Source organism: Elgaria multicarinata, chromosome 19 (genome assembly GCF_023053635.1).
Source record: "Elgaria multicarinata webbii isolate HBS135686 ecotype San Diego chromosome 19, rElgMul1.1.pri, whole genome shotgun sequence".
NCBI classification, from domain to species: Eukaryota; Metazoa; Chordata; class Lepidosauria; order Squamata; family Anguidae; genus Elgaria; species Elgaria multicarinata.
The window spans coordinates 18200462-18228339 of NC_086189.1; the positions used below are offsets into that span (position 1 = coordinate 18200462).

A 27878-nucleotide genomic window follows, 5' to 3' on the forward strand; every position below is an offset into this window, starting at 1 on the left:
ACCAGTGACCTAGAGAGGTGGTGGCCTCTCCCACCCTAGAGGCATTCAAGATGCAGCTGGACAGCCATCCATCAGGGATGCTTTAGACCTTCAAGAGGCAGGTTGACAACCATCTGTCAGGGATGCTTTAGGATGGATTCCTGCATTGAGCAGGGGGTTGGACTAGATGGCCTTGTAGGCCCCTTCCAACTCTGCTATTCTCTGATTCTATGAATTGTTTTGGCGGACAGGTTTCAGCACTTTAGACAGCTCCTTTAGAGTTCTGACTGGTCGTGAATGGATTCATTGCTTTGTTAAAATCGGAGACCCCAGACTCCACTGGGGGCCAAATTACCTGAAGGAACATCTCCCCCCTTCTATACCTGCCTGGACCCAAGATCATTCTCCGAGGGCCTCGTCCAGGGACACCCCCCCGCCCAAGGGTGTGAGGCCAATGGCTACCAAACAGCCTTTTTAGTGGTGGCACCCATTCGGTGGAAAGTCCTTCCCAGAGAGCCTCACCAGTCAGGCCCATATTGGGGTCTTTTGGGCACCAGGTGAAGACTTCTTTTAAATCCCCCCAGCTTTTTTTTTGGTTCTCCAGTTCACTTGTTTTTAAAGTGGATTTTAAGATATTTGCGCTGCAGCGGGTTTTTATTTTGCATTTTTGTTTTTTTATCCGGATTTATTCTGTGCTGCTTTAACTTTCGATGGCCTTTATAGTCCATGTGATTATGTAACTTATGGTTTAGCAGACTTCCTCAACCTGGGGCACTCCAGATGTGTTGGACTGCATCGCCCAGAATGCCCCAGCCAGCTGGCTGGGGCATTCTGGGCGTTGCAGTCCAACACATCTGGAGCGCCCCAGGTTGAGGAAGGCTGGTTTACAGGCTTCACTCACAAACTGCCCGGAGAGCTTCAGCTATTGGGGCGGTATAGAAATGTGGGAAATAAATAAATAAATCCCTCTTCCTCCATTCACACAGAATGCACCATCCGGTCGAACGCAATCACATTTCACACCTCTCTCTGCCCACTCAACACCACGGCACTCTTCCACGTTGGCTCCTCTCCCGTCAAAAGCATTTACACTTCTGCGCTCCTGCCTCCCAAATGGCTTTGCTTCATTATCATAACTTCAGTTCCGAACAGACAGTGAGAGAAAGGAGGAGGAAAACGGAGAACACATTTAGGGGGGGCCAATATTTTAAAAAAACAATGACATTACTTGTATACAGAGACTGGTTTCCCTGGAGTTCCGATCAAAACCGAAGCACACACTCCTTTCTCCTGGGTTAAAGTTGGAGGCACAGTTCGAGGTACACACGAATCTTGTTCCTGACCATTGAACTTGCCCTGTTTTGCACCCCAAATGCAAAAGTGAGCGCATTTTTGACGGCTTGCCCACAAAAACGCATACTTTGGAAAAACGTGCCCGTAAAAGGATGCACATTTTTTTGGGGGGGGAAATGTGCATTTTCACGCTTTTGTCCATGGGGGGGGGGGACGTGTATATTCCACCATTTGAATGGGGAGAGGCGGGAGCTTGCAATCAGGAATGGGAATTAGACAAACCAAACTTCAAAGTGGAGTTTGGAGGCTCTCAATTACCTCAACCCATCTCTAGGCACACTTTCCTCTTGAGTGGGAAAGGAGTAAGGGGAAAAGAAATATGTAAGGGGGCCCTGGTGTCTGCCCATCAGTGCCCGGTTTACGCCTCCCAAAATTATCTCAAGAATTTCTGATCAGTGTAATTGTGTGAGACACAACTTTTGCTGCATTTTTAGCATTGTACATTGTCAGGAACGGACTTCAACAGAAATGCAACACGCAAAGCACCTTTTTCAAATACATCTTAAATAGTTCTCCACAGGCCGGCTGCTCCTGCATGCCGGGAACACCAGAAAAAGCAGAGATATGATCAGCTTCGGGTCAAACGTTAACAGCCCAGGAAATTGGAAGCTTTCGCCAATGATCTACATTGCACAAACAATCGTTTATAGGCACAAAGCCCCAAACTCATAAAATCGTCTCTGGGTATTTCTTTCAAAAACCCTCTTTGCAAATTCATAATTCTGAAGCAGAAGGTTGGTGACTGTTTTGAGAAAGACCATCCTAGTGGGAATTTAAATTAGGTTCGTTTAAAAAATAAAAAGTTTTTTTTTACTCCAGTGGTTTCCTCTCATAAAAATTCTAGCTACGCTGGTTAAACATTGAAAGCGCAGAAAAGAAGTCACTCATTCATACTGTATGTATGTTGCTTCAGGCAAAATCCACGCACATAGAAATCTAACATGTCAAAAGGGGGAGGCCCAGCTTTCTTCCTGATGTGCTAGATTTCTATGTACAGGGTTATGGCTGTTGCTTGTGTGGATGAGTGCTCAGGCTTCCGCGCACATAGAAATCTAACACGTCAGCCCCCACCCCCAGCTTTCCTCCTGACATGCTAGATTTCTATGTGCAGGTTTATGGCTGTTGTTGCTTGTGCAGAGGAGCAGCCCCAGGTCTGTGGTCCCTATGCCCAGGGCTCTTTCATACGTCGGTCTGTGGTTCCAAACTATATGACGGGGCTCTTTCGTACATCGGTTGAATAGTTTACAGTTGTCGCCAATAATTTCGTTGTTTTAGGAGATGTCAATGTTTTAGAGGATGCTTGTTTTCAATAGTTTTAAATGTTTTAAATTTTTCAAGACTAGAGCCTTCTTAGAGAAAGGCATCTAACAATCACCATCAGCTAGATAGACAAAGAAAAAACCTAGAAAAGGCACCCTTAGAAATGAGCTCACAGCCCATGGTTCAACGCATCATCATATTTTTAACTCGGGTGCGGGGGGCAGAGAACCAAAATTTCAGATCCGTCTCCTTCTCCCTCTCTGCACCATGCCACCAGCCCCTCCTGTCTTTGACACCCTACATTTTCCTCCTCCTTTGCAACTGAACAAAATTGGCACCGTTCACATTCGCTGAGCGCTCGGCTTGACGCCAGGGTCATCCGCCCGTTCCATCTTCCAGGATTAATTCTGGGTTGTCAGTCCCTCCTGCCAGAGCATCAAATCTAGTAGCAGAGACAATGAGCTTTCTTTTCTATTCTCTCTTCTTCTTTTTTAAATCAAGGGTGGGGAAATCAAGTTCCTAGTCCTTAATGCAGTGGGGGCGGAAGGGCTGGGACCAAAAACAGCAGTACATTTTAGCTTGACGCTTTTCCTGGCAGCTACTGAGCCTTAAGGGAGCCATTTCAAATCTTTACAGGTGGGGGAGGAACTCACAGCAGATGGGAAAATACCAACCGATAGGGGATTAATGGAATGGAAGTCAGGGCAGGACTCTGCCCATCTGGGTAATTTTGAGGGGGGCAGGATTGAGCCCCCCAGGCCTGAATTTCTGCACTGCCTAAAGTAGATGGTTCCTGGTATGATGATGATGATATTTATATCCCGCCTTCTTCCCAGTCCTGGGACTCAAGGCAGTTTACAAAATTAAAACATGTACAATTAAATATAAATTAGAAAAGTTAAAATAGAATTAAACCTACATTAAATTAAAAACATGTTAAAATTAAAAAACTGTAACAGGTTAAAAGTGTGTGTGTGTGGGGGGGGGATCCAATACTTTAGCACAGGTCCAGTATAGTTCCAAAAGCCTGCTGAAACAAAAACGGTTTTGCCTTCCTCCGAAACTGTAGCACAGAGGGAGCCAGCCTAGCCTCCCCAGGAAGGGAGATCCAGAGCCTTGGAGCAGCCACCGAGAAGGCCCTGTCCCGCGGACCCATCAGGTGTGCCGGGGATGTTGGTGGGACTGAGAGAAGGGCCTCTCCAGAAGATCTCAGAGCACGGGCAGGCTCATAGGGGAGAATGCGGCCTTTCAGATCACCTGGACCCGAGCCATAGAGGGCTTTATAGGTGATAACCTCTAAATTCCTGCTGTACTATATATTTTGGAAGGTGGTGATGAAAAGGCACAGGCAGAACAAAGGGGAGAGAGAGAGAGAGAGAGAGCATGCATGGGGAGCGTTCTGCGGGGAGACCCAAGACTTTCCTGAAAGGTGAGGCGATATTCCACAAGCCGACGTCTCGTCTCTCCTTACCGCAGTCGGACACACCCAGCTGTACAATTTATTCCCGTAGGGCAAAAGTAAAGAACAAGGAAAATGTTCTGGCAGGGAAATTCCAGGAGGGAACCGGCGCTTTCCCCCTTTGTAAGAGGGATTTGGCTCTGGCAGTTTCCCTGGGCTGGTTTGCACAAGAAAAACTCACCGGTTGTCATCACCTCTGGAGAAGAACTCTGGGATGAGTCACCTGCACCCTGTCAAGATCTCTTCTTGATCATCCCAGAGTGAAGGATGCGGAATCATGGGCTCAAGTGACAGGAAGGCAGATTCCAGATGGGCAGCAGGAAAAACTTTCTGGCTGTTAGAGAAGTACAACGATGGAACCCATGACCTAGGGAGGCGGTGGGCTCTCCCACACTAGAGGCCTTCAAGAGGCAGCTGGACAGCCATCTGCCAGGGATGCTTTAAGGTGGATTCCTGCATTGAGCAGGGGGTTGGACTTGATGGCCTTCTAGGCCCCTTCCAACTCTACTATTCTAGGATTCTATAGTCATGTTCATTTAGCAAGCAAAATAAGGATGTGAACTTGCAGCAGGTTTCCACGTTGGAAACATGCGATAAGTAAAGCTCCAAGCTGGAATGGCTGAGAGTTAGGGTTACCTGGTAGCAAGGAAACGACCAGGTGGACGCTGTCTGTTTGCCTCCTGCTGCGAGCAGGAGGTCCCATCAGGTCTGGTTGCCAAAAGCTCTGATGGGTTCTTCTGACATTTTTTTCTTTCATTCTCCCCCTTGATGATGACGAAAATCTTCCACCGGCACGCTTCCTTCTCACAAGCGGGGAAGGCTTTTACACGAGGTCAGCATTCAATCCCTTGCCAGCATTGGGAAGTGGTACAGTCCCAGAAGGAGGACTATACCGCGTGCTTTTCCTCAGTGCTGGCTCCAGGGTTTTGGAGGGCCCTTGGGCAAGATGCCTCCATGGGACCCCTCCAACCTGGTGCCATTTGGATGTGTGGGTCACCAGCTGCTCTTCTTCCTCCTCCTCCTCTTCCTCATCATGGCTCCCACTTCCTTGCTCAGCAGGCAGAGAGCCAGAGAGCCAGGAGGCCGCGGCATCTGTTGCTCCTAGTTCTCACTATGTCTGTTGTCTCAGCGAGAGGGAGAGGCTGGCGAACAAGCAGGTTGCAAGGGGGAAGAGGAGGAGCAACTCTGGGTGGATCTTGTCCATGAACCTCTGATAGGATGTGGGCCCTTGACACATGCCCCACCGTGCCTGCCCTTGACGCCAGCTCTGCTCTTCCCTACTGGGTAGATCAGCCATCTCCAACCTGCTGTCCTTTGGATGTGTGGCACTACAACACCCATAATCCCCAAACAGCACAGCCCTGAGTTATAGTCCAACACAAGACTGGTATAAATCCACCCACAAACTTCTTCCATTGGCGTTGTGACCATCGTCAAGGGAGTCTATGGGGGTGGACTGGGGGGGGCTGTTTTCTCACTCTTCATTGCTCATTGCCGGGCCTTTGTCAACAGCAAATCATATTTACAAGGGTTTTTTGGGGGGAGGGCCCCCCAACAGGAGCATTGACTAATGCAAAGAGAGCAGCCAGCCGGCCTACACGAGTTCCACGTGACGCGGCATCAGGGCAAGCCACGCCGAACTAGAGCATATTTTGCGGGGGACGGATTCTCTGCGTCCATCGCCTGCTTGTTTCTTTGGGAGCCGGCGGAGGGGAGGGGGGCGGATCAAGAAAAGCCATTCCAAAAGACAAACTGATGGGCAGCCTGCGGAGACCCGTGCTGGAGAGCTCCCGGTGAAAGAGCTGCCCAATACTGAACCGATCATTGCTGCCTGGTAATGAGACGCAAGAGTCCATTTCAGAGAAGCTCTCGGGGGCCGCATTTCAGTGGTGGGTGGGGCCAAACTCAAAAGGGGAGGGCCAAAACGGAAAAAGAAATATGAAGATATGTTATCTTAAAGCATTTAGAGAGCAAGTGATGGTTTGGTGCAGGGGTGTGGAACCTCTTTCGGCCCGAGGGCCGGATTTCATTTCGGAACTGCTCTCGGGGGCCGGAATCCGGTAGTGGGACCAAACTAACAACATAGTGTAGCTTAAAGGTCTTAGGGCCAGTAACTAAGCCTTAGGGGAGGCATTTAAGCATTTTAGAATGGGGGAGGGAGGAGGGAAGTGCCCAAATGCGAGGCACCACCCAAAAAATCAGGGGGCAGGGAATTGGGATAGGGCCAAGGGGAAGGGGACAGAATTCTGGAGGGCCAGATTTGGAAACGAGGGGTGAGGTTTCGTACCCCTGACTTGGTACAGCTGTGCAATCAATGTTGCATCCTTGGTCAGCAACTAGTTTGTCAGGAAAGCGACGGTATCGTAGCGAGCCAAAGGCAATCCCGAAAACATCTTGCCCGCAATCCAGATGGCCAAGTCAGCAACCAGTGTGGAAGGGCAGGATCAGGCCCCAGGGACCACCAGTTGCTGACCCTGAGGCTCAGACGGGCCGGCGATCTGAGCCAACAGAAGCAGGGTCCTCGCCTCCCTGCTATCGGCAGGCAGGATCCGGCGAATGGCCGGGTCCGCTCTGTGAGCCGTCCTGGACCGCCGAAAGCGCTCCTGGCTTTGAAAGGGTTGTGCATTGCGCCAGTGTGCAGCGAGTGCACGGACCTGCTGCGTCCTCATTGATTGCCTTTTTCGGGTAAGCAATGCTGTGGGACTGCAGCAATGGCCACGGAGGAAGTGGGTGGGAGAGAGAGAGAGAGAGAGAGAGAGAGAGAGAGAGAGGCGCACACCTTTGTCTGCAAACGTGCTCAGCATTCAATCGTTCCGCAAAGCTGGGGTTTCCAACCTGCGTTTCCCTCCCCCCCCACACACACACGCAGAGTTGAGCAAACCAGCACCAAATAACACCCCCCATCTTTGTACGGCCTTGTGCCATTTTCACAGAACACCCCGTCGCTATCAACTGAACGCCCCGTTAGAGCGATTCGGTGCTGCCGAAAAGACCAGGCCAGATGCTCCGAGAGCTCACCAAGATGGACAGCGGGGGGTGTCAAATCGGGAGGTCGAAGCGGCGTTGGGAGGGGTGAGAGAGAGAGAAATCCATTCTGAAAGGCAGATTATCCAACAACGCAAACAGCCAATAAAGGGAGGGAAGGAAGAAGCCCTGCTCAGCGTCGTTTCACAAAGTTCGCTTGCTTATCGTACCGCGTGAAGGGCGAGGAATCGCTCACTGGGTCGGACCCCAGGCTCCGGCGATATCAGCTTTCCCCCGAACTGCTGCCCTCCAGCTGGGTTGGACTACAATTCCCAGCATAACCCAGCCTGGGGGATGCTGGGCACTGCAGTCCGACCCGTATCAAAGGCCACCAGCTTGGGGAGGAACGGCTGATCCGGTCCGGCGTTCTGGGAACGTCTCCAAGAAGCCCACAGCCGTCGTTGCTTCCCGGCAAGGGACACCCGGAGAGCCGCGGAACGGTGCTTCCATTCCCACACTGAAAAGCTGCAGGCAGCAAACCACGGATTTAGAAATGCATTCATGCGGACGTTAAGAGTCGCCGCATCGGGGCCGGTGGCCCGTTTCTCAGATACCTGAGCAGGACATGAAGATAGCAAGCCTTCCATGTTTCCTGCCCCCAGCCTGTGGCATTTAGAGGTACACTGCCTCTGCCTCTGGAGGCTCCATTTTAATTCTGGGGTCTCCAACATGGTGCCTTGTGGGCCCCAACGAGCCCACAAACACCTCTCTTGGCATCTGCCCGGCTCGCTGCCTCTTCTGATTATTATTATTATCATCATCATCATCATCATCCCATCTTTTACCCGATATTGGGCCTTCTACCAGCCAGCACAGTCTGGCTGTGGAAGATGGGGGTTGGTGTCCAACACACATGGAGAGTGCCAAATTGGGGAGTCCCGCTGGACATACCATCCAAAATTTCGAGCATGGGGGAGATCGATAGAAAAGGGGTAGATTTTCCTCTCTTATAATAATTCGTGTGTGTGTGTGTGTCACAATGAAATAGATCACATCAGAAGCTGCCTTCTACAGAGTCCGACCGTTGGTCCATGTAGCCCAGTATTGCCGGCACTGACTGGCAGCAGCCGCTCTCCGGGGATTCAGGCAGGAATTTTCCCAGCTCTACCTGGGACCTTCTAACCTACAGCCGTTCCTCTTAAAAGCCAAAGCAAGGTTCCAGTCCTCATAGTACTGGTAAAAAGACAGCTTTAAAGCAGATCGTTGGAAGCTGGAGCCATCTGGCCCAGGATTGTCAACACTGACAGGCAGCCACAGCTCTCCAGGGGTTCACACAGGAATCCCGCTCCCCACCCTCCGCACAGGACTACCTGGAAAAGCCGGGACACAAACCGGGGACTTCCTCCCGACCAACGAACAGTAGGCTGAGGACAGGTGAAAGGAAAGGCAGCTTTGGCAGAACAGAAGTCAACGTCATGGATTCCGCTGCCACAAGACCGTGGGGGTTGAAGTTTTGGTTGTTGTATGTGGCGGTGGTATTTTGAAGGCTAATTGTTGCAGCTGTATTAAATTTTGAAGGTTTTATTTTTTTTTATTGCAAGTCACTTTGAGTCTTTTTCTTTCATAAGAACGTAAGAAGAGCCCTGCAGGATCAAACGAAGGGTCCATCTAGTCTGACATCTGTTCACACATTGGCCAACCAGTTGTCGACCAGGGACCCACATACCTGCAAAAGACCCCTCACACCCATGTTCCCCAGCAACTGATATATATATATATAGGCTTCCTGCCTCTGATACTGGAGGCAGGATCAAGCCATCAGGACTAGTAGCCATGGATCGCCGTCTCCAGGAATTTCCCTTCTAATAAATATTAATAACAACAATAATGATAATAATAACGAAGAGAGGATCGGATTTAAATTGGGGCACCCCAGGTGATAATCCCAGCTCATCCGTGACGCAGTATTCACTGAGTGAACTCAGGTTGGTCACCATCGCAGGGCTGTCGTGAGGCTAAAATGGAAGTGGGAACGGAGAAAATGTTTTTAGAGGAAAGATGATCCTCTTTCATAAATCACAGAGATTCTTTTTTTCTCTCTAATGCTTTCGTATAGTAACATTTTGCACCAAGATACTCCAAGTCCTGTCCCAAGAGAAAAGGAATTCTCCTCCCCTGATTATGCAAATTAAGCACATTTGCATAATGATCATCCTTTTGCTGACGTTTGTTCTAATTCTGCATTTTGTTGTTATCTCAGCATCATTGTCGGACATGGGGATAGATAACTGAAGCCCCGACGGCAATTTTATGTAGACACCACCACCCCAGGTCCCAAACACACACACCATGGGCTTTTAGGAGTTTGCATTTCCGAACAAATTTCTGCCCACCATAAGGACTAGTAACTTTCTCTTTTTAAGAACAAGACGTTCCCAGAAAGCCGCAATCTGGTTTGATCAATGCGGCTTCCCCCATGTACCAAGACGGGAGCGCTGCAGAGGGTGTGTGGGAATAGTTCCAGTCGACTCAAATCAGTGAGCCAAACTAAATACTTCTGCTAGGAAGCAAACACAAATCAACCACAAAGATCCCTCGCTGACTGGCAATGCAGCAACCCGGGCGTGCGGTAAAAGCCACCCGCAGAATTTCCAAACCCACACGCAATAGGGGAACTCATTGAGGCGCAAGCCTGTATTCCAATTTTCTGGGCCCGCTATCACAACGGCGGAGAGGAAGGAACGAAAAATCTCAAAAACCATAAGCCATATTCGCCATCCAAATTTCAGAACGCCACGCAAAATTATCCCGCAAAATGCCTGGTGGGGAAATCGAGGAAACGGAGTGGGGGGGACACACCACGTTTTCTGCCTGCGTTTTGTTTTGTTCTATCCCTCACCACGCATTACGCTTTTCTCTCTTGGTCTCTCATTCAGACTAATTGTCCACCCCACCCCCCGGATTGCTAGGCCTTTTGAGGGTGCGTCGTGAGGGGTAGAAATCCCTCCTCCCCAAAGCCTCAGAAATGGTGCAACCATTCCTCTCTTTTCCCCAGCACATGGGCGCATGGTGCGCGCACATACACCAGCCCTGACTCCCTTCCGGCTCAGCCCGCCTCCACCCACCCAGAGTGGTTGTCGCTATGAGCATCTCTGGATGACAAGGCGCATGAATCACCGCAGAGCACGCGAGCCCCTTGGAAGGGGGGGGGAGAGAGAGGAAAACCTGCTGGCCTTTTTGCTTCCCTGTGCCATAGAAATAATGACACCCCCTTTCTCCCCGTCCACCCGCCCCCACTCGCCCAATGCCATTCTCTTTTCCAAACCCTCTGCTTTTTAATCAGCGCATCATATAGCACTGCTAAACTACAGCCAAATTCATCTCCCCGCGGCCCCAACCCAAATTCGTGACCTATGGCTTCGCATCGCTAATGACTGCATAGGTAACACCTCCTCTCCACCAAAAGAGACAAAAAAAAAAAAACCCTCCCCATCCACAGCCTCCCCTCTGCCTGATTCCGAAATCCGACAATCACCAGGAAGTGAGCCCACCCAAAGGATTTCACAGTTTTGCTTCGGGGTGGGCATGAAAAGGACTTACAGTAGGTCTTCCTGGTCAGCTCTTCCACAACTTCGGGCTTCAACTTGCTGTTTGATTTCCCCATGGCGGCCCGGCGGGTGTCTCCTCCAGACTTAGCAGGGCATAAATTTTTCGCGCGATGGGCCTCCCTTTGCTCAATGAAGAGACATATAGGACGGCGGGAGAGAGGAGGCGCTCTCAGTTTTGAACACGAAGCTGACGCTTCGGACCGCGTTCCCGTAGCAGCGGCAACACCGGGGAAGGGGGGGGGGAGAGGATGGAAGGAAATGGGGGGGAGGGGGAGAGAGAAAGAGAGGGGAAAGTGGAGTGCAGCGGGGGGATCTCCTTGATGCGTTCAGATGCGGCAGTCCAGTCCTGGAAGCCTCCTTCCTTCCTTGGCGTAGAAACCCGGCGCTCTCAAGAGAGCTGCAGAGGTTGGGGGAGCGGCAGTTTCTTTTCCATACCCAGCAAAAGGGGGGGGTGGCGGTGGAGGAAAAGGCTTGTGTCGATTTGGCAGCAAACCCCAAAGGCAGAAATTCCACGCAGCGACCCGAATCGGAACGCCGGAGGCCGGGAGCTTCGGGGCGAATGTTCGCCTCTCCGCCGACAGAAGCGTTCCCTGCGGAGGGGGGATTTTCTCTCCGTTCCCGGCTGCGTTTCCTTTCTCCGTCTCTCTCGCTCACTCGCGCTCTCTTTCTCTCCGTGCCTCGGTCTCTCCTTTCGCTGTGGCTGTGGGGAGTGTTGCCGCGGTCGCCCCTGGTTACAAAACGCCCTCCTCTCTGCCTCTCTTCCCGCCTCTCGCGCTCTCCGGGTTGCTTCAGCAAGCTCGGATGCGCTGCTGCGCTGATAAGGTGTTAACTGGAATGTGCCAGTCAAGGCAAGCAGGCGAGGTTCCTTTTGTCTTCCCTTGGCTTTTCCTTTAAAGAGGGGGGGAGGAAGGAAAGGAGGGGGGAACCGCAAATCAGTACCTTTTCCATTCACAGTTTCCCCCTCCTTTTGCAGAAAAAAAACCCCACAGCACACTAAACTGTCCGAAACCTTGACGTCGACGAGAGCCAATAGGAGAAGTCAGGAAAATCGCGCCGGCGAATCACAAAATGCTTTCGGGCGATGCACCAACGCCATTCCTTTTTCCTGGGAAATGTCGACATTGACCAAGCCATCGTTAGAAAAGGCCCCATTACAAAGCTGGGGCGCGATTACAACTCCCGTGTTGCAACAGCTCCCTTGGTTTCAGGCACAATTCAAAATGATGGTTATGACCTATAAAGTCCTACACGGCTCGGGTTCAGGTGATCTGAAAGGCCGTATCCTCCCTTATGAGCCTGCCCGGGCTCTGAGATCTTCAGGGGAGGCCCTTCGCTCCGTCCCATCACCATCTTACGCATGCCTGGTGGGAACCCGGGACAGGGCCTTCTCGGTGGCTGCTCCAAGGGTCTGGAACTCCCTTTCCAGGGAAGCTGGGCTGGCTCCCTCCTTACTATACTTTCAGAGGCAGACAAAAGCTTTTTTGTTCCAGCAGGCCTTTGGGAAGAGTCTGGATGTCTGTTAATACGCTGGATGTTTTATTCTTACTTGTCTTTTAATTTTTTAAAAAATGTTTTAATATTACAGCTGGTTTAATTATATATTTTTTTAACTTTTGTATAATTCTATGTTTTAATTGTATATGTTTTAATTTTGTAAAGCTGCCTTGAGTTCAACGCCTCTTCTACCAGGCATTTAGCAGCATTTAACAACGCTAAGTTTGTTTTTTAACAGACCCCAGAACGGTTTTTTTAAATGGATGCCGTTGTTTTTATACTGTTGTTTTTACGGTTTTGATGGTTTTAAATTTTGTATACTTTTAATGTTTACTGTTTTTAACTTCTGTAAACCACTCAGAGAGCTTCGGCTAAGGGGCGGTATATGAAGGTAATAAATAAATTATTATTATTATTATTATTATTATTATTATTATTATTATTATTTGCTCATGGCGGTTTTTATAGATGAACCTAATGGGCTTTGCCAGGTCATGGTATCTTTTACTCTTTCAGGGATTTCCTGGCTATTGAGCATGTTTTAAATTATGGCTGCTTTCTGGATGCTGGTGTGGATGTATTTTGGTAGGCCCAGTTTCGAAGGTTAACTGTGAAGTTTTTTGATGTGACTAATGGAATAATTGTGACCTTTGCATATGCCAAAATGCCATAGGAATGCAAGAAAAAGCACAGACCTGGCTTTGGGCATAGAATTCCACCTCCTGCACATCTTAGCTGTTGCTTTACAAGCAGGTTACTAGTCCTTATGAAAGTGCAACAAAAGTGCAGGACATCCCAAAAGTCTGGGTGGGTGGGCGGATAGGAACGAGCCCTGCTCCCTCCCCGATGATGCCAAAGCGTCCAACTTGCGTTAATATTTCCAGGTTGCAGAATTCAGCTGGCCCCGGAGCGCAGAATTTTCATCACACCACTGTTGTGCTGCAGTTTTTGGCTTCCAAGCCATATCCTGTATGCCTCCGGCTAAATTCCCTTAATCTCTGTTCCAGGGGCTATTTCAGTGGTTGCTGCCCTGATAAGCTTCAATTAAAGGGGAGGGAAGCAACTTTCTGGGAATGCCAGAGATAAGGGGCGGGACACAAAGGCCCCCTCAAAATGAAACCCAGCAGCAGCTCTGTCAGGCCTTGGCAAATGGCAATCCATTATTTTCCTAATCTCCATGGAAGCAAAGAAAACACGCCGGGATGAAGTCTTCGAGCACATTAGGCAAAAGAATCTGGCATAACGATCGCGAACCGTTACTTTCCATTATCTCCTGTCCCCTCTTTACGCTCCATCAGTCTCAGTTGCAGGTTGACCGCAACAAAGCTGCCCAGCCGCCAAAAAGGGATAGCCCATGGGAGACAGGGGCCCTGATCCGCTCAGGCGCCGAAACTGGGAATAAAAAATGGTTGGAGCAGTCAAATCTTACAGAGACACAACAGGATGCCTCTCGAGTCAGGTTGATCCCTTCCCCTCTTCTCCATCATGAAAGGGTGGGCGACTCGGTGGCTTGGGGATGTTTTGGACTACAACTCCCATACGCCCCAATAAGTATGGCCATGGGTCAGGGCGTTCTGGGAGTTGTAGTCCAATACATCCTAAGGGCATCTCGTCATCCCCCTTCCCAGCATCAATTAAGTTTTGGGAAAAAAGCTTTTCGGGGGGCGCCACCCACATCAGCTTTGAACCCTCCCACTTTTGTGGGGCCTGCCATGTGGGTCCCCAAAGCTTCCCTGGTCGGGAACGTGGCCCACAGACCAAGAGGGGTTCAATTCTGTGCCTGATTCAAGGCATTGGTCGCTGGTGTCTCCAATTTCAGTGGGGGATCCAGTGAATCCATGCTGGGTTTCGGTCAGAGCCAGTTAGAACCTTAAAGGAACTCTCCATGGTGCTGAATCTGTTTGGTGGATAGTGGTGTCTCTGGGGCATGCTGGGAATTAAAGTGTGTTTTTTGGTCTAACTACACATGCATAAATTTCTAGTGTTTTGAGTTGAGTCACTGGGATATGCAACACACGCCCCAGACATTAAAAGAAAAAGAAAAACGTGGCTACATAAAACAGCTTGATTTCATCTACAGATTTCTGCCAAGCGTGAGCAAGAACCAGGAAGGGCAGTGCTTGCGCCCAGGACGTAAGCAGGAGTAACAACGGCGAAGAACCACGGCCGAATATTGTATTTTCGGATATCCAAGGCCAGGCAGCCATGACATTCGATTTAGATTTCAGAGATATGGTCTAGGGAGCCTGGGATGAAATTAAACTCTGATTAGAGGGCACTCAGGCATAAGGGCGGGTGTATTTCACATTTCCCTAACTGCATCACTGATTTGATGCTGGATGCATACCAAAAAAAGTGGGAGACAAGAAATCCCGAAAAGAATGCTGTCCAACCTTTGCTCGAAGGCCCGCAATGAAGGAGAGTCAACCAAAACCGTAGGCCAACAATGCCCAACCTTTTGGGGTCAGTGGGCACATTTGGAATTTTGAGAGTGTTGTGGGCCCTCTCACAAAATGGCTGCCATTGGGGGTGGGGCTTGCTCATTCATAAAATGGCCGCCACAGTGGGCGTGGGTGGTCACGGAACTCTCCTTTCCCAGAAAGCCAACTGGCGAGACCAAATGAAAACATCACTTGCCCGAAAGCCTAAACAGAAGACAGACGGGGTGGGGGGGGGGACTCCACTCCAAAACACGAAACGCACGCTCCGGAACCCAAATAAAGGTGGAGATGGAGGACGGCGGTCCGCAGTGCAGCAGGCCAGCCTCCCAGATGAAAAAGTCATACTTTAAAAAACTGCAAAGAAATAAAATTAAAATCGGGAGAGGCAGGAAGCCCAGCAGATGCCAAGAGAGGTTTCCGTGGGCAATGAGTTATCAGCTTCAGAATCTTTAACTCAAAGACCTTTCTGCTAATGTTCAACCAAAATCTGTCTTCCTGTAATGGAAGCCCGTGAAGTTGAACAAGCTGAAATTAAACCCAGACAAGTGTCGCTGACTAGTAGAAAGCCCTGCCCAGGGACTGGGAGCCAACCTGGATGGAGTTGCGCTCTCCCTGAAAGATTAGGTTCGTAGCTTGGGAATGTTCCTGGATCCTTTTGCTGTCCTTGAATCTTCAGGTGGCAGCGGTGGCAAGGAGCGCGTCTGTGCACCTATATCCAGTACACCTGCTGTGCTCGCACCCAAGTCAGTCTGACGTGCCAACAGTTATCCATGATTTAGTTTCATCACGGTTAGACTACCGCAATGCGCTGTACATGGGGCTAACCCTTGAAGAGCGTCCAAACACTTTCTGTCAGTGCAAAATGCAGCCGCGGGGCTCCTAACTGGGGCACGGGTTCACATCATCCCAAGAGTGAAAGATCTGCACTCATCGCCCATTGTTTTCCAGGCTCAAGCCAAGGCGTTGGGCTCGTTGGCCAGCTTCAAGCTAGACACGTCTTCGCTTGACAACACCAAAACAGCTCTCCCAGAAATCCCATAACTACAGTGGTAAATTCAAGGAAAGGAGAAGTACCGAAAATGAGGAATGGATCCGATTACATGGAGAGAGCACGCTTCCTGTCCTCGGGAAAGAAAGCCCCGCTATGAATTGTCCAGGGACGTATTCCCTTTAGCAGCAATTTGAAAAATACATAGCCCTCTATTAGGCAGTGTTCTGAAAACAGCTCATTAAAGCAGCAATGCTTAGGGACGGAGCGGCGGTATTTGTCAACGTATCTTCGGCACGAGTGAGAGGCCGGGTTTTTTTTATAGGCGGACGCAAGAGGGAAGAGAGATTCTTAGAAGAGCTGCAGGTGTCGAACTTGGGATGCTAGCTGGGGCATCTAAGGCGAAGGTGCCATCTTGGTGACTCCCTTTCTCTCCAAAACGAGACCCCCTTTTGGGTCAAAATGGGACGCAGGGCCTAAGATCGAATGAAATGGTTTTGCAGGATGTCCCCAGCCTTTTGGGATCGGTGGAATTTTGAGAGTGTTGTAGGCGCTCTCACAAAATAAAAAAAATCTACACAAAATTATAAACGGGATGCGCTACTAGTGGTCATGGTTTTAGGTTTAGTGCTGTGCCGCGCGCCTCGCCGGAGTATCATTTTTCCCCTTATGAACATTTTTAAAGCACACTTTTTGCCCCTAGCCAACGCATTTTTTCAAATACGATTGTCGGCTTGGGAACGTGCGAGGTTTCTCCAAAAACCGCTCCCCCATTTCGGCTTGCGAATCGGGCGAATCCGACAACGAATCGGAATGAAATCCTCACACATCCCTAAGCGTGTGGCAAAACAGAAATGACAGAATTTTCAGTGATGCGGGGGTGGGTTTTTTTGATTTCACCCCTGTCTTTTGCCCCTCTCCATGTTTATGAAATGCAGAATCCCTTTGCTTCACTTGCGGTCGCAGAACAACTGTTTCTCGGGTGCAGAATTGGCAGCTGCGTTTTGATGGGGCTGCTCTTTCTTTGGAGAGAACGAAGCGTATAGAGACCTAACTCCTCCTGACCTCCTGGCAACCCTCACATCGGCCAGCCGATGCTGAGAAAACAAGATGCTAACGGGATTCGGTTCTATTTTAAAACCTGCCCTGCCTCCAAGATCATGCGTCCAGAGGATGAAAAAGACGCCAGAAAACGGGCTGCCTTTCTCTCCTTAACTGCTGGATTTATTGTATCCCAGGTGCGAGGAAGAAAACTGGCAGGGGAGCTGCTGTGATAAAAATAACGTAATACTAATAATACAAATATTCTCCAAGTACCGGTCCTTGGGAAGCCAAAATGGCTCCAGCCATACACAAGTATCAGCAGACTTGGGGAAGTTCCAAGAGAACCCCACGGTTCTCATTGGCCCATTCCCTTCTTCCTCACTGCAACCTGCTTGTCCACCTGCCTTTACGTACAAGCATATAAACCGAGAGCACAAACACACATGGATCTAAACAGTTTTGAACAATCGCCACGAAGAAAAATCCAGGACCTGATGAAAACGTCTGAGCAAAGAGGAAGGTCTTAACCTAGTGATGAAAAGATAACAATGTGGGCACCACACAGGCCTCGTTGGGGAAATCATCCTAGCATTCGCGGGGCCACCACTGAAAAGGCCTTCTTCCCTTCTTGCTGTCTTCAGAGCCTCTTTCAGAAGCGGCACCCAGAGAAGGGCCTTAGATGATGAACACAGTGTAGGGGTAAGTTCATTCCGGGAGAAGTGCTCTGTCAGCAATTGCGGTCCTGAGCTGTGTAACACTTTGTAGGTTCAAACTAGCCCCTTGAATTGGGCTCGGAAACTTAAATCTTTAATAGATGCCAAATACCTTCTGCTCTATTAATTGCAACGGCCATCCGTGTGCAGCAGAGAAATCCAAAAAATAAACCTACCTATGAAGTACTCCAGCTGGCCTCCCCCAGCGCTAAGGATGGGGGAATATTTCGCTTGAGCGTTTATCCAAATTCACAAAGTCCTCCAAATTCAGGACAAAAAAAGAACTTATTTGTTTTTAATTGAATGTGGGAGAAACCAAATGTAACAAATGTGTCCATTTAGGACTAGGACATTGAGTACTTAGCTACTCCTGCTAGGAGGAGGAACCAACAGGGAGCAAAGTGGCAGACTACACCAGTACGCTCATGAAAGGTAAGCCAGGCTACGTGTGTTGTATGAACATGGCCATCACTTCAGCTACCTTGACACCAGCTTTGTCTCTAAGCTCTCGCCTGGTTGCCAAAGGCGACCAAGAATTGCATACAGTCTGGCAGAAGAGAACTCTGTCCTTTGCCCCCTGCACAGAAATGGGACTCGCTGTCCCTCCTCCACCAAATTGCCGGAGGCAAGCAAAAGTAACTATGAAAATGCAAGAAATAAAATAAATAGATAAAAATAATAAACTAGCTTGCAAACATTTTTTCAAGGCAACTGTCCTATAAGGCCAGGCGGTAGTTTAAGCACCCTACGGCAGGAGCAGGGGCATGAGGCCGACTTAACCGTGTCTTGCCAAAAGCCACTTGGGAAGTTGTTGGTGGCTGATGTGAGATTTGAACCCAGAACTTGGCTCACCGGCACCTACGAAATCTAATAAATAATGAGAATAATGCTCCATGCTGCTACGCCAGCCCCGACTACTCTTGAATGAAGCCTTGAGTCTCACATTTCTCAGCGTCTCCTCTTACAGCATTGCTCTCACCTTGCGCACGCTAAGTGCAACATAACCAGGAGCCGTGTTGAGTATTTTCCCTCCCCTGAGGAGCAACAACATACCACCTAAAGGCACGGAAAGTTGTTTGAGCCCCTCGACGTCTTGCACTGAGCTTCCGAACCCCGCAGCCCGGGCCTTTCATTAAGCAAGTTTGCAGAAAATCTCTCTTTCTCTCTCTCTCTCTCTCACACACACACACATCATCATCTGTTCGCCATATTGCAAAACTGCTGGTGTGAAAGCGTTTATGCAAAGAGCCATCACCTCTGGGATGAGGCGAGGTTGAGCAGAGAAAACGCGGAGGCTGAAAACGAGACAGCAGACACAACGGGAGGGACCGAAAGAGAGAGACCGCAAGGCACAAGCCCAACCCTTGGGACGAATTCCATTTCGGAGCTGTTGGGGGGGGGCGCATTCTAGTAGTGGGCGTGGCCAAGGGCAAAAAAGGTGTGGCCATTTTTTTTAAAAAAAGCTTGGCCTGTAAGCAACACGGCCTTAGGAGAAGTATTCCAACCATTTAGACTGGAGAAAAATGGGATGAAAGCCAGGGAACTGCCCAATGGATAAGGGTTGGGGAAAGGGGAGTGGCCTACTGGGGAATTCTGGAGGGCTGCATTTGGCCCCCAGGTTTAACGTTCTGCACCTTTGAGGGAAGCAGGCTTTTTATCCAAGCCCCCTTTTAAAGCCATCTAAGTTGGGAGCCATCACTACATCTGGTGGGAGGGAATTCCATAGTTCAACTATGCGCTGCGATGATGCAAGATAACAGTTACGGTGGCACATTTATGGCGCAATTCTATCATGGTGCCAGTCCGTCTCCGAACCTGGAGGCCAACAGGCATCTCATGCGCAGCGGGAAGAGCGCCGACGCCATCGTCGCCTCCCACTCCGCATTTTTTGCTAGATGGGCGTTTTTGCCCATCTAGCTGGTACTTGGTGGAGCGAGAGGGGAGGAGGTTGGACAGTTCAGCGGGGCTTACTCCTGAATAACAACTCCCTTGGGGCTGTGCTTACTCAAGAACAAGTCCCACAAAGCCCAGCAAGGCTTCTTCGCAGGTAAGCGTGCAAATGATTCCAGCCTCACAGTGTGCCCCTGGGCGTGTTTTACTCAGGAGTAAACCCTGTCAGTCAGTGGGACTTCCTTCCATGCGATAGACCTATTGCATGTGTGCCGCCTTGAGTGCTGACGCGGGAGTAAACCTTTCCATACGACTTTTTCCTAAATAAGTGCACATTAGATTGGGGCCCTCTGCTAATTTGGTTTCAAGAGCACTTCAGCCCAAGGGCCAGAGGTACCATCAGGAGGAAAAATTTAGGACACATGTCTAAGGTCCCAGTAGCACCCCGCCCAAAAAAAATCCAACTCCCATCATTCTTAGCCAGCATGGCTGGGGGATGCTGGGAGCTGTAGTCCAACCCACCTGGAGGTCACCAGGTTGGACGAGGGCTCCTACAGTGAGACGGCCCATTGCACAGCGAGCAGAGCACTTTCTTCCCCTGCAGAAGGTGGTGGGTTCAAATCCTGCAGCCCCCAGCTAAGAGCTGTTATAGACTGCAGATGGAAAGCAGCCGCCAACTCACCCATCTTCCAGAGGAGGCGGATTCAAATCCTGCAGAAACAAGGTGGCCTCCGTTCCCCTCCTGATTTTTATTTTATTCCTGAAGATACTTTTTTTAAAAAAAGTCACACTTTCTTTTTTAAAAAGCCGAGCGCCTGGAGTGCTACCCAGCCAAATAAAGATGGCGCTCCGGTGCCATTTTTATTTGCTTTCCAAAGAACAGTGTTCTGTCTTTTGAAGCTCAGAGCACACCTTTGCCTCCTGCTCGGCTTCTCGAGCAATTTTTTTCCCCATCTCGCCATGCTGGGAAATGAGAGTCCTGCGAGCGGCCATGCCCACCGTGGCAGCCATCTTAGGTGTGGGCAACCCGCCCACGGCAGCCATTTTGTGAGAGGGCCCACAACGGTCCCTCGACGTTCCGAACACGCCCACCGACTCAAAACAGTCGGGGACCCTTGCCGCAGTACCTGAAGGAAATCCCCCCTTCCTCCGCAGTCTCAGTTTCTGAACTGAGACTCCAGGCCGCCTTCAAATTGACCCACAGCAGCTGTTTTGCTGCCCGGGGCCTTTATTTTTTTAAGAGAGGTGATTTTCTTTCGCGGCCCGAAGTTTCCTCCGGTCTCCGAAGCGCAGACACCTGATCGATCCGCTCTTCAGCTTGCAGACATAAAGTCACAGGAGGGCTATTTTAAGAACACTTTGATGGTCTGATTCCCGCCTTGAATATCTTCAGCAACCTTTCCTGGCCCTGGTGAAGAAATCTAGGACGGAAGCAGCAGAGAACACCTCCTTGGGAAGGTTATGGGCTTTGGTGTATATAGGCTTATTGCCTCCAATACTGGAGGTAGCACGTAGCCATCAGGGCTAGGAGCCATGAATAGCCTTCTCCTCCAGGAATTTATCCAACCCCTTTTTAAAACCATCCCAACTGGTGGCCATCACCCCATCTTGTGGTAGTGAGTTCCGCAGTTTAACTACGTGCTGTTGGCTGCTGAGGAAGCAGGATCTAGGATGAGGTGGGCCTTTTGTTTGATCTAGCTCCGACATCCTTATTCCTTCTAGGTCACATTCTAGTGTCACCACCTCTAGTGTCACTACTTACTACTGGTCTATACCCACAACAGCAGAGTAAGCTGGCGAGGACTGTACCACTTTTAAAAGGACTGTACCACTTTTTTTAAAAGTTTCTCTTCGTTAAAAGCTGCAACGTACGAAAAACGATCCACGTTTTCACTTCCCTTTAATGTTCAACCGTGCTCAGGAGTAAAGCAATTAAAACGGCAGGATGAAAGATTCCTAATCATCAAATCTTTAATTTTGTACACCTGTTCCACGGCAGGAAAACCACATTACATAGAGGAAAAGAAAGCCCCCTGATTTCTATGCCCCCTTGCTCCTTTTACATAAATACTGTCATTTTATTTTTCTTAAAAAAGGGCAATTAAAAAAAAAGAAGACACACACCTTAAAACACGGATTCATTTTGCATCCCAAATCCTGGACACGGAACAGAGACGCTTCAAGGTCCCCAGGAGGGAAAACGCACACACGCAAATCTTGCATTAAAAAAAAAAATGAAATATTTTTACGTTTTGTTAAGATGGTGGCATTTTTATCCAGAAGCTTATTTAGGAAGTTTATTAAAAAAAAAAGTGGAAGAGAGAGAAAAAAGAAGAAAGCACACAGAATTCTTCCCCAGATTAACCAAGTATTTTGGTCAGCTACTGAATTGGTTCTCTGGCTACAAAGTCTTCAGATATAAAAACCTGGGCTGCCCCAGGCCAACGTGGATATTACAAGCTCTTCTTTAACGCGGGATGCCGGAACCTCCAGGAATGCACTGAGAAGCGTGGAGTCCGAAGCGTTCATGGGAAGGAAACATTGTTTCCAGAGTAGCCCCGCAATGGGTTCTAGAGTCGCTACCTAATGGGTTCTAGAATGGGGGTGTGATTGGTTCTAGGGCAAGGAGAAGAGGGGGTTGGGAGATTGTCTTTCTTCACATATATAAAAAACCCACAAACCTTTAAAAGGATATTTTAAAAGTGGGGGAAGCCCAGCCTTGTAAGGAGCCGGTGGGCATGTTGTTTCAAGCCAACGCTCTGCCGCCACGTGTGAAGTTCTCTCAGTTCCTTATCCAATAGTTCGCTGCTGCTGAGCGAACGGAGCGGAGGGCTGGCGTTCCATCTTTCAGAGGGCAAATGATCCCTGTGAACTTCCCTCCCTCTTCTCCTCTGCCCCGCCAAGCCACCCTGCCCTAACCGTTTTTAAAATGGGGTGATTTAAGAGCCTGCAACGTTGCAGAAGTTCCAGGTTCAGAAAGCGAAGGGAACCGTGAGACCGAATTTCGGCCCAGAAGCAGAACATGTCAGCCCAGGACCTAAAAGTGGATTACAATCCCTGCCAAATCTAGAATGCAGTCCCTATCAAACAGAAGGGTTTACTCCGGGGGTGGGCAAGTTCCAGAGGGCATTTCTGCGCCCAAGACGCCACGCAGTGCCCAGGGCACCTCCCCAAAACCAAAGGGCTGAAATTGGACACACACCACATACTCCCAAAAGCTACAGAATAATATGATGGTTAAATGTAGCGTATTTTGGAGTTAAATGTAACCTATTTGGTACTCTGTAGCGTCTACGGAACCCACTTTGTTTGGGGTTTTTTAACGGGGTGGAGGAGCTGCGACCGACGGAGGCTGCACGCGGCCCGTGTGTTGCTCACCCCTGGTTTATACCTTCTTTCCCCCACTTCACCCAGCTGCACTCACATCAATAGGCCATCTGGACTGAAAGTCTTCCAGCTAGAGTGTCCCTTGCCTACAGCTTCCTACGCTACAGGTCTGTGATACAGCAACTCAAAAAAGATACTCTTAAAGCCCGAAGTCCTCACTATCTGTATTTGGTGGTGTGTCTGTGCTGTTTTCCCACCCCAAGAAGGGCACAGGGAAGGAGCTACCGTAGCTGATTACGAGATGGAGGTGCAAGCCCACCCCTTCTAAAATGGCCCATATACGTCGGAAGGGAACATCAACAGCGACTCAGACGATCCCTCTTCTACAACATCGACCCAAAGAATAAACAGCGCGACCAACCATGCGTCGGCGAGGCTCCTGAGTGGAGCAATGAAAACGCGGAGATTCCGACCGGCCGTGAAGCTTGACAAGGTGTCAACACGAGAGCCCGTGCGGTTCTGCTCTTAAAAAGACGCCCACCCGTTTCACAGGGGAAGGAACAAATCAAAAACGTTGTGAAAAATAAATCTGGTATTGCGGGAATGGGCCGGAGGCAGCGTTTTGCGTTCAGAGGAACGCCCCGTGGAGAATACGCAGCATGCTTTCATATTGTCCTCTCCCATTTGTGTGTGTGGGGGGGGAGGGAGGTGGAGAAGGCCTTCGCACACAGGTACGCTCTGAAAACGCTGCAATGCGCCACATTCTTTGGCAGACGTGCTCCCAGGATGTGTAACAAGGCGGGGGGAAGGGGAAAAATCAAGCACACACAACCTTCAGAGAAGATGGGAGGGAAAGAAGCAGGTGCCCCCCAACGGACCATTAGGAGAAAGTGGTCAGAGGCCCTGCGTCTCACACAATCCTTGCGCGCAAAAAACCAAACGAACCCAAAAGCCCCAGCAAGCAGCTTTGCACAACTTCGTGTTCCCGTTTCTCGCATTGTAAGCCTTAGGCCAGCCTTCCTCAACCTGGGGCGCTCCAGATGTGTTGGACTACAACTCCCAGAATGCCCCAGCCAGCCGAGCTGGCTGGGGCATTCTGGGAGATGCAGTCCAACACATCTGGAGCGCCCCAGGTTGAGGAAGGCTGCCTTAGGGAAAGGGAAGCCAGGCCCGGGATGGAGCCAGTTTGAAAGAAGGCACCCCGGGGTTCTCTGGATGCAACAGCGCAGAGAACCAAGTCAAATCCTCCCTCCAGCCCCTCTGCCGTTTTGCCTTGGACTTTTATGTCCAAGCTGCCTTTTGCAACTTAGGGCTCTCCGGATGTACTCGACTGTAAGTGGTTTAGAATTTCATTTTCTGGAACGCTGCCTGGTCCGGATTTCCTGCTTGTAGCCCAACACACCTAGCAGGCACCAGGTTGCTATAAAATAAGCAATTTGTTTATTGCCTTGCATTGGAAGCAAGAAACCTATTCGAATCGGGCAACGTTCTGGAAGGCGGAATTCTTCCCACTAGTGAATTCTCCTGGGGCCTTTCAGGGCTGCCTAAGCGAAGTTCGAGAGATGGAATAGAATCTCGGTTTCCAATTTGAAATTCCCAGACTGCACGTCAGCCTGTTCCCCACTCCCCAAATCAGGCCAGGCCAGGCTGCTGGGACCTTTACGCAGCAAACCACGGAAGAGATGAACAGGCCAATGAGAGCCTTGCTGCTAGAAAAGGCTTACAGAGGAGTGCTATTTTCTGCCTGAGGAAGACTGGAGCTCTGGTGTCCCTTTAGTTGTTGTTTTAAACCCCAGCACTTATTTCAATCAGCTACTGGGACAAAAAGATCCACAGGCAGCAAGCTTCAGCCCACGTGCTTACGGGGAACCAGAAACACTCGGCTTCTACTAACAGGAGGAGGCTAAAAAGCTCCCGTCCTGCAGTTGGTGCAATGCTGGACATCCATCAGTGCCGTGCAGCGTGCAGGCCACGCGTGGGACGCCCTGGACTGTTTTTGCGGCCGCTGCCAAATTGGCCACCAAAATTTGACGGTGCGGCAGGAACAAAGGGCCAAATTCCCCTTGCCTTAAGGGAAAACAAGGGGCAGGGTGACACGGGGGTAGGGGGAGAAGGTGGCATCAGGGCGGGGAGAAGGAAATCGCAGCCCCCGCCCCCGCCCCTGCCCTAAACGGAGCTGCAGTCTACAGACAAAGCGGCTCTAATTTTGGGAAGCGACGAGCCAAAATCTCTACAGCCAGGCCAGTGCAGGAGCTCTGGAGAGGAAAGGAACAGGAGAGTCCTCGTTTGCAGTGACAGGATCGCGTGCCTTCGAATTCCTCTTCGCCGGAAGCCAGCTGCTCTGCAAAGCGCCCCTTCCTAAAAAAAAACTTTCAGAACAGAGACACCCGGGGGTGTGTGTGTGTTTCCTTCTGGTGAGAGGTGGCCATGCACCTTTCTCGCTCACCCGCTGTCGTCAACTCGGCGGCTGCAAGGTCACAACAGAAGTTGCCTCCTGTCCGACAGCTCCTGAAATCCGACGGATTCTCCCAAACAAGCATCTGTTGGGCCGGAGTGGCGGGGATGGAACGAACGGGGCGTATAGACACCGGCGAGGAGTCGACGCGCCTTTGAGAGGGTGCAGCTGATGGAATTGCTGGTTTGCGTCACAGGATGAGAGCTTGTTTGGGCTGAGAAAGAAGAGAGACGGAGAACGTCTCGCCTGTTTCGTACAGGGAGCCCAACGGCAGGGGCACCAATCCGAAAGCACATCAGAACGCACAACAGACTGAAACAGCGGAGATTTGACACGCTCGGTAGGCGCTGGTTACTCCTCAGGTCCTAGAAGTACAAGCGCTATCCCGATCCGCTAGCTCCAAAATCCCGGGACCAGCTAATTCTGGATTTCTCTCTAAGGGTGGGGTGGGGTGGCTCTGTGGTGTTTTTGTCTTCTCTTTTTCTGGCAGGGACTTGGAATCCGTCACGCCTGACTGCGCCACTTTTCGGACAAAGGTGTGGAAGGTGGACAGAACCACGCGGAACAAAAACGCCCACCGCGCTCCCCCGTTTCGTTGGGACACATTCAAGAACCCGTCGGGTAAATGCACAAAGTCAACGGGAGCTTTTCCTGGGCCACGCTGTTAAGGACTGGGTCGGGGAATTGGCAGAAGGAAAGGCTACTACTGCCGGATAAGCCTTTTGGTCTCCGAAAGAAAGAAAGAAAGAAAGAAAGAAAGAAAGAAAGAAAGAAAGAAAGATTCTAGTTCTATCTGGGGGCAGAATTCTTCTGCCCTCCATCCAAACGGCAGGAATAAAAAGAAGCGACTCGAGTCAGCGGAAAAGGTAGAAACCAACCACGAAGGAACGTCCCCCCACAAGCAACACCTCCCCAAGCGCCTCGCGAATCTCCCGGCACGCAGCGTTACATAGCGGGTCTTTTGCATTTCAGAAGGCATCGATATAAAATATATATATATATGTATATATGTGTATATCTATAATTTTACACACACAACTGCTACCAGTCATTTTTTGTTTCTTTCACATTTGGAAGCAGCGTCTCAAGGAGCTGAGCTGCGGACTTTTTCGGAGTCAAGTTTCCCAAAGGAGGAGGGGGCGGGGTGGAGAATGAAACCAAAGCAACGAAAACAAAAGATCTTGAAACAATAATAAGGTAAGGGCCATCAGCTTATCCAGAAAACCTTCCTTGTAGGTACCAGAAGAGTCCAAGATCCTTAAGACAGAGGATACAGTTTTGATTTTTCTTTTCTTTTCTTTTCTAGCTTTTTTTTTGCAGTATTTTGTCTCTGCTCACCCGACCCCAATATTCTGTTTCCGTATGAGGAAGCTCAACTTGCTCCCCTTTCTGTCGAGGGAAGTCAAAGATCAATAAATTAGAGTTTGTCTGAAAAGTGCGGCTTTGTCCTAGGGGTGAGGGGTGGGGCGGAGGGGGGGTGGGGGTGGGGGTGGGGAGGAAGACGAACATCACGCAGAGCTTTCTCGCTCGCTTCGGGATTCCGTGGAGCCGTTCACCACCTTCTTGACTTTCTTCATGCCCTCCATGACTCCTGAAGTGGTCACCCTGAAGTGGGAAGAAAACGGCAGACACCCATCAGGTGGGAAGGGTCCCTGCAAACGCGGCCCACCAGGCAGAAGCACGGCAAAACCCCACCCCACCCCCCAGGACAAAAACCAGCCATGCTAATGTGCAGCTTATCTTATACATGCAAATTGAGAAGTGAACAACAAGGATTTATTTAAATTTCACCGGGGGGTGGGGGGGCAAAAAGCCCCCTCCACGTGCCAACTTCCCTACTCAAATAAAATACATTTGCGAATTTTGCGTAAAATACATCCCAGGTCAGCCCAAACCCTCCTTCTCCGCTGCAGCTGAATTGCCCTAGAGAAGATTTGTGACGGGTGTTGAAGCATGTGGGAAGGGGGGGGGGAACGAACTCCTTCACACACACCCCAGCTGCGATCTGGGGAGGGAGATGCAGTCGCTACGAGACGTGGGGATGGCCACCCGTTTGGACGGCTTTAAAAGAGGGTTGGAGAAATCCCTGGAGGAGGAGGAGGAGAAGGCCTGATGGCTCTGTGCTACTTCTAATATCGGAGGCAGGAAGCCTAGGTACACCAGGTGCTGGGGAATATGGGTGGAGGGTGCTGGTGCACTCCTGCTCTGCTTGGGGATTCCTGGCCAACAGCTGGCTGGCTACTGTGGGAGCAGAGTGCTGGGCCAGACGGACCCTTGGCCTGATCCAGGAGTGTCCAGCACGGCAAATAAGAGGAGAGAAAAACTCTCCTGTTGGCACCAATGGATACTCGGGGTCTGGGGAAAAGACCTGGGGTCCCTGGGAAATGGATTCAGGGCTGGGGGAAAGGTAGTTTGCCCCCGATTCCTAGGCACAGACTCGATGAAAGCTGGCAGCCCTTGGCTAGCTTTACCCAGCCATCGGCCCACCGTCAACAGCCCCCTGAGGGCCATTCGCTCAGACCTCTGGGAAGACCCATTTATCCTATCCAACAGCAGCCCACCAGGCAGGAACAAAGAGAGAGACAGAGAGAGAGAGAGAAGGCCGTCGGCCTGCTGTCTTTTGACTCCAGTCTCGTCCATCGCTGGCTTCAGCCCCACCTGCTGGCAGGATGCGACCCCCAAAGCAGACAGTAGTTTTCTAACAAGCTAACAGGGCCCCTTGCGTGGTTCCTGGCCCCCCCTCCTTTTGGGGACGCTGTGTTTGTGCTGCTCACCCCAAAATCGTAAAGCTGCAGAGAGCCACAGAGGGGCGTGGGATTTGCCAAGTGCAGAGAGAGCATGCATATTATGGGATGCTTGGCTGTAATTAAGGGATGACGGGCTGGCAGAAGACTTTTGGTAAT

General features: G+C 50.2%; 2 protein-coding genes across 2 annotated transcripts in view; both read right to left on the bottom strand.

The window, feature by feature from the left end:
• NCS1 (neuronal calcium sensor 1) overlaps positions 1 to 10848 on the bottom strand; it is a 31720-nt gene extending 20872 nt beyond the window's left edge. The window contains exon 1 of the mRNA XM_063145008.1: positions 10616 to 10848. Within this exon, the coding sequence (XP_063001078.1) occupies positions 10616 to 10679 (64 nt within the window). The 5' untranslated portion in view covers positions 10680 to 10848. The remainder of the gene's footprint in view (positions 1 to 10615) is intronic.
• Positions 10849 to 25978: 15130 nt separating this feature from the next.
• GPR107 (G protein-coupled receptor 107) overlaps positions 25979 to 27878 on the bottom strand; it is a 34013-nt gene continuing 32113 nt past the window's right edge. The window contains exon 18 of the mRNA XM_063145005.1: positions 25979 to 26580. Within this exon, the coding sequence (XP_063001075.1) occupies positions 26484 to 26580 (97 nt within the window). The 3' untranslated portion in view covers positions 25979 to 26483. The remainder of the gene's footprint in view (positions 26581 to 27878) is intronic.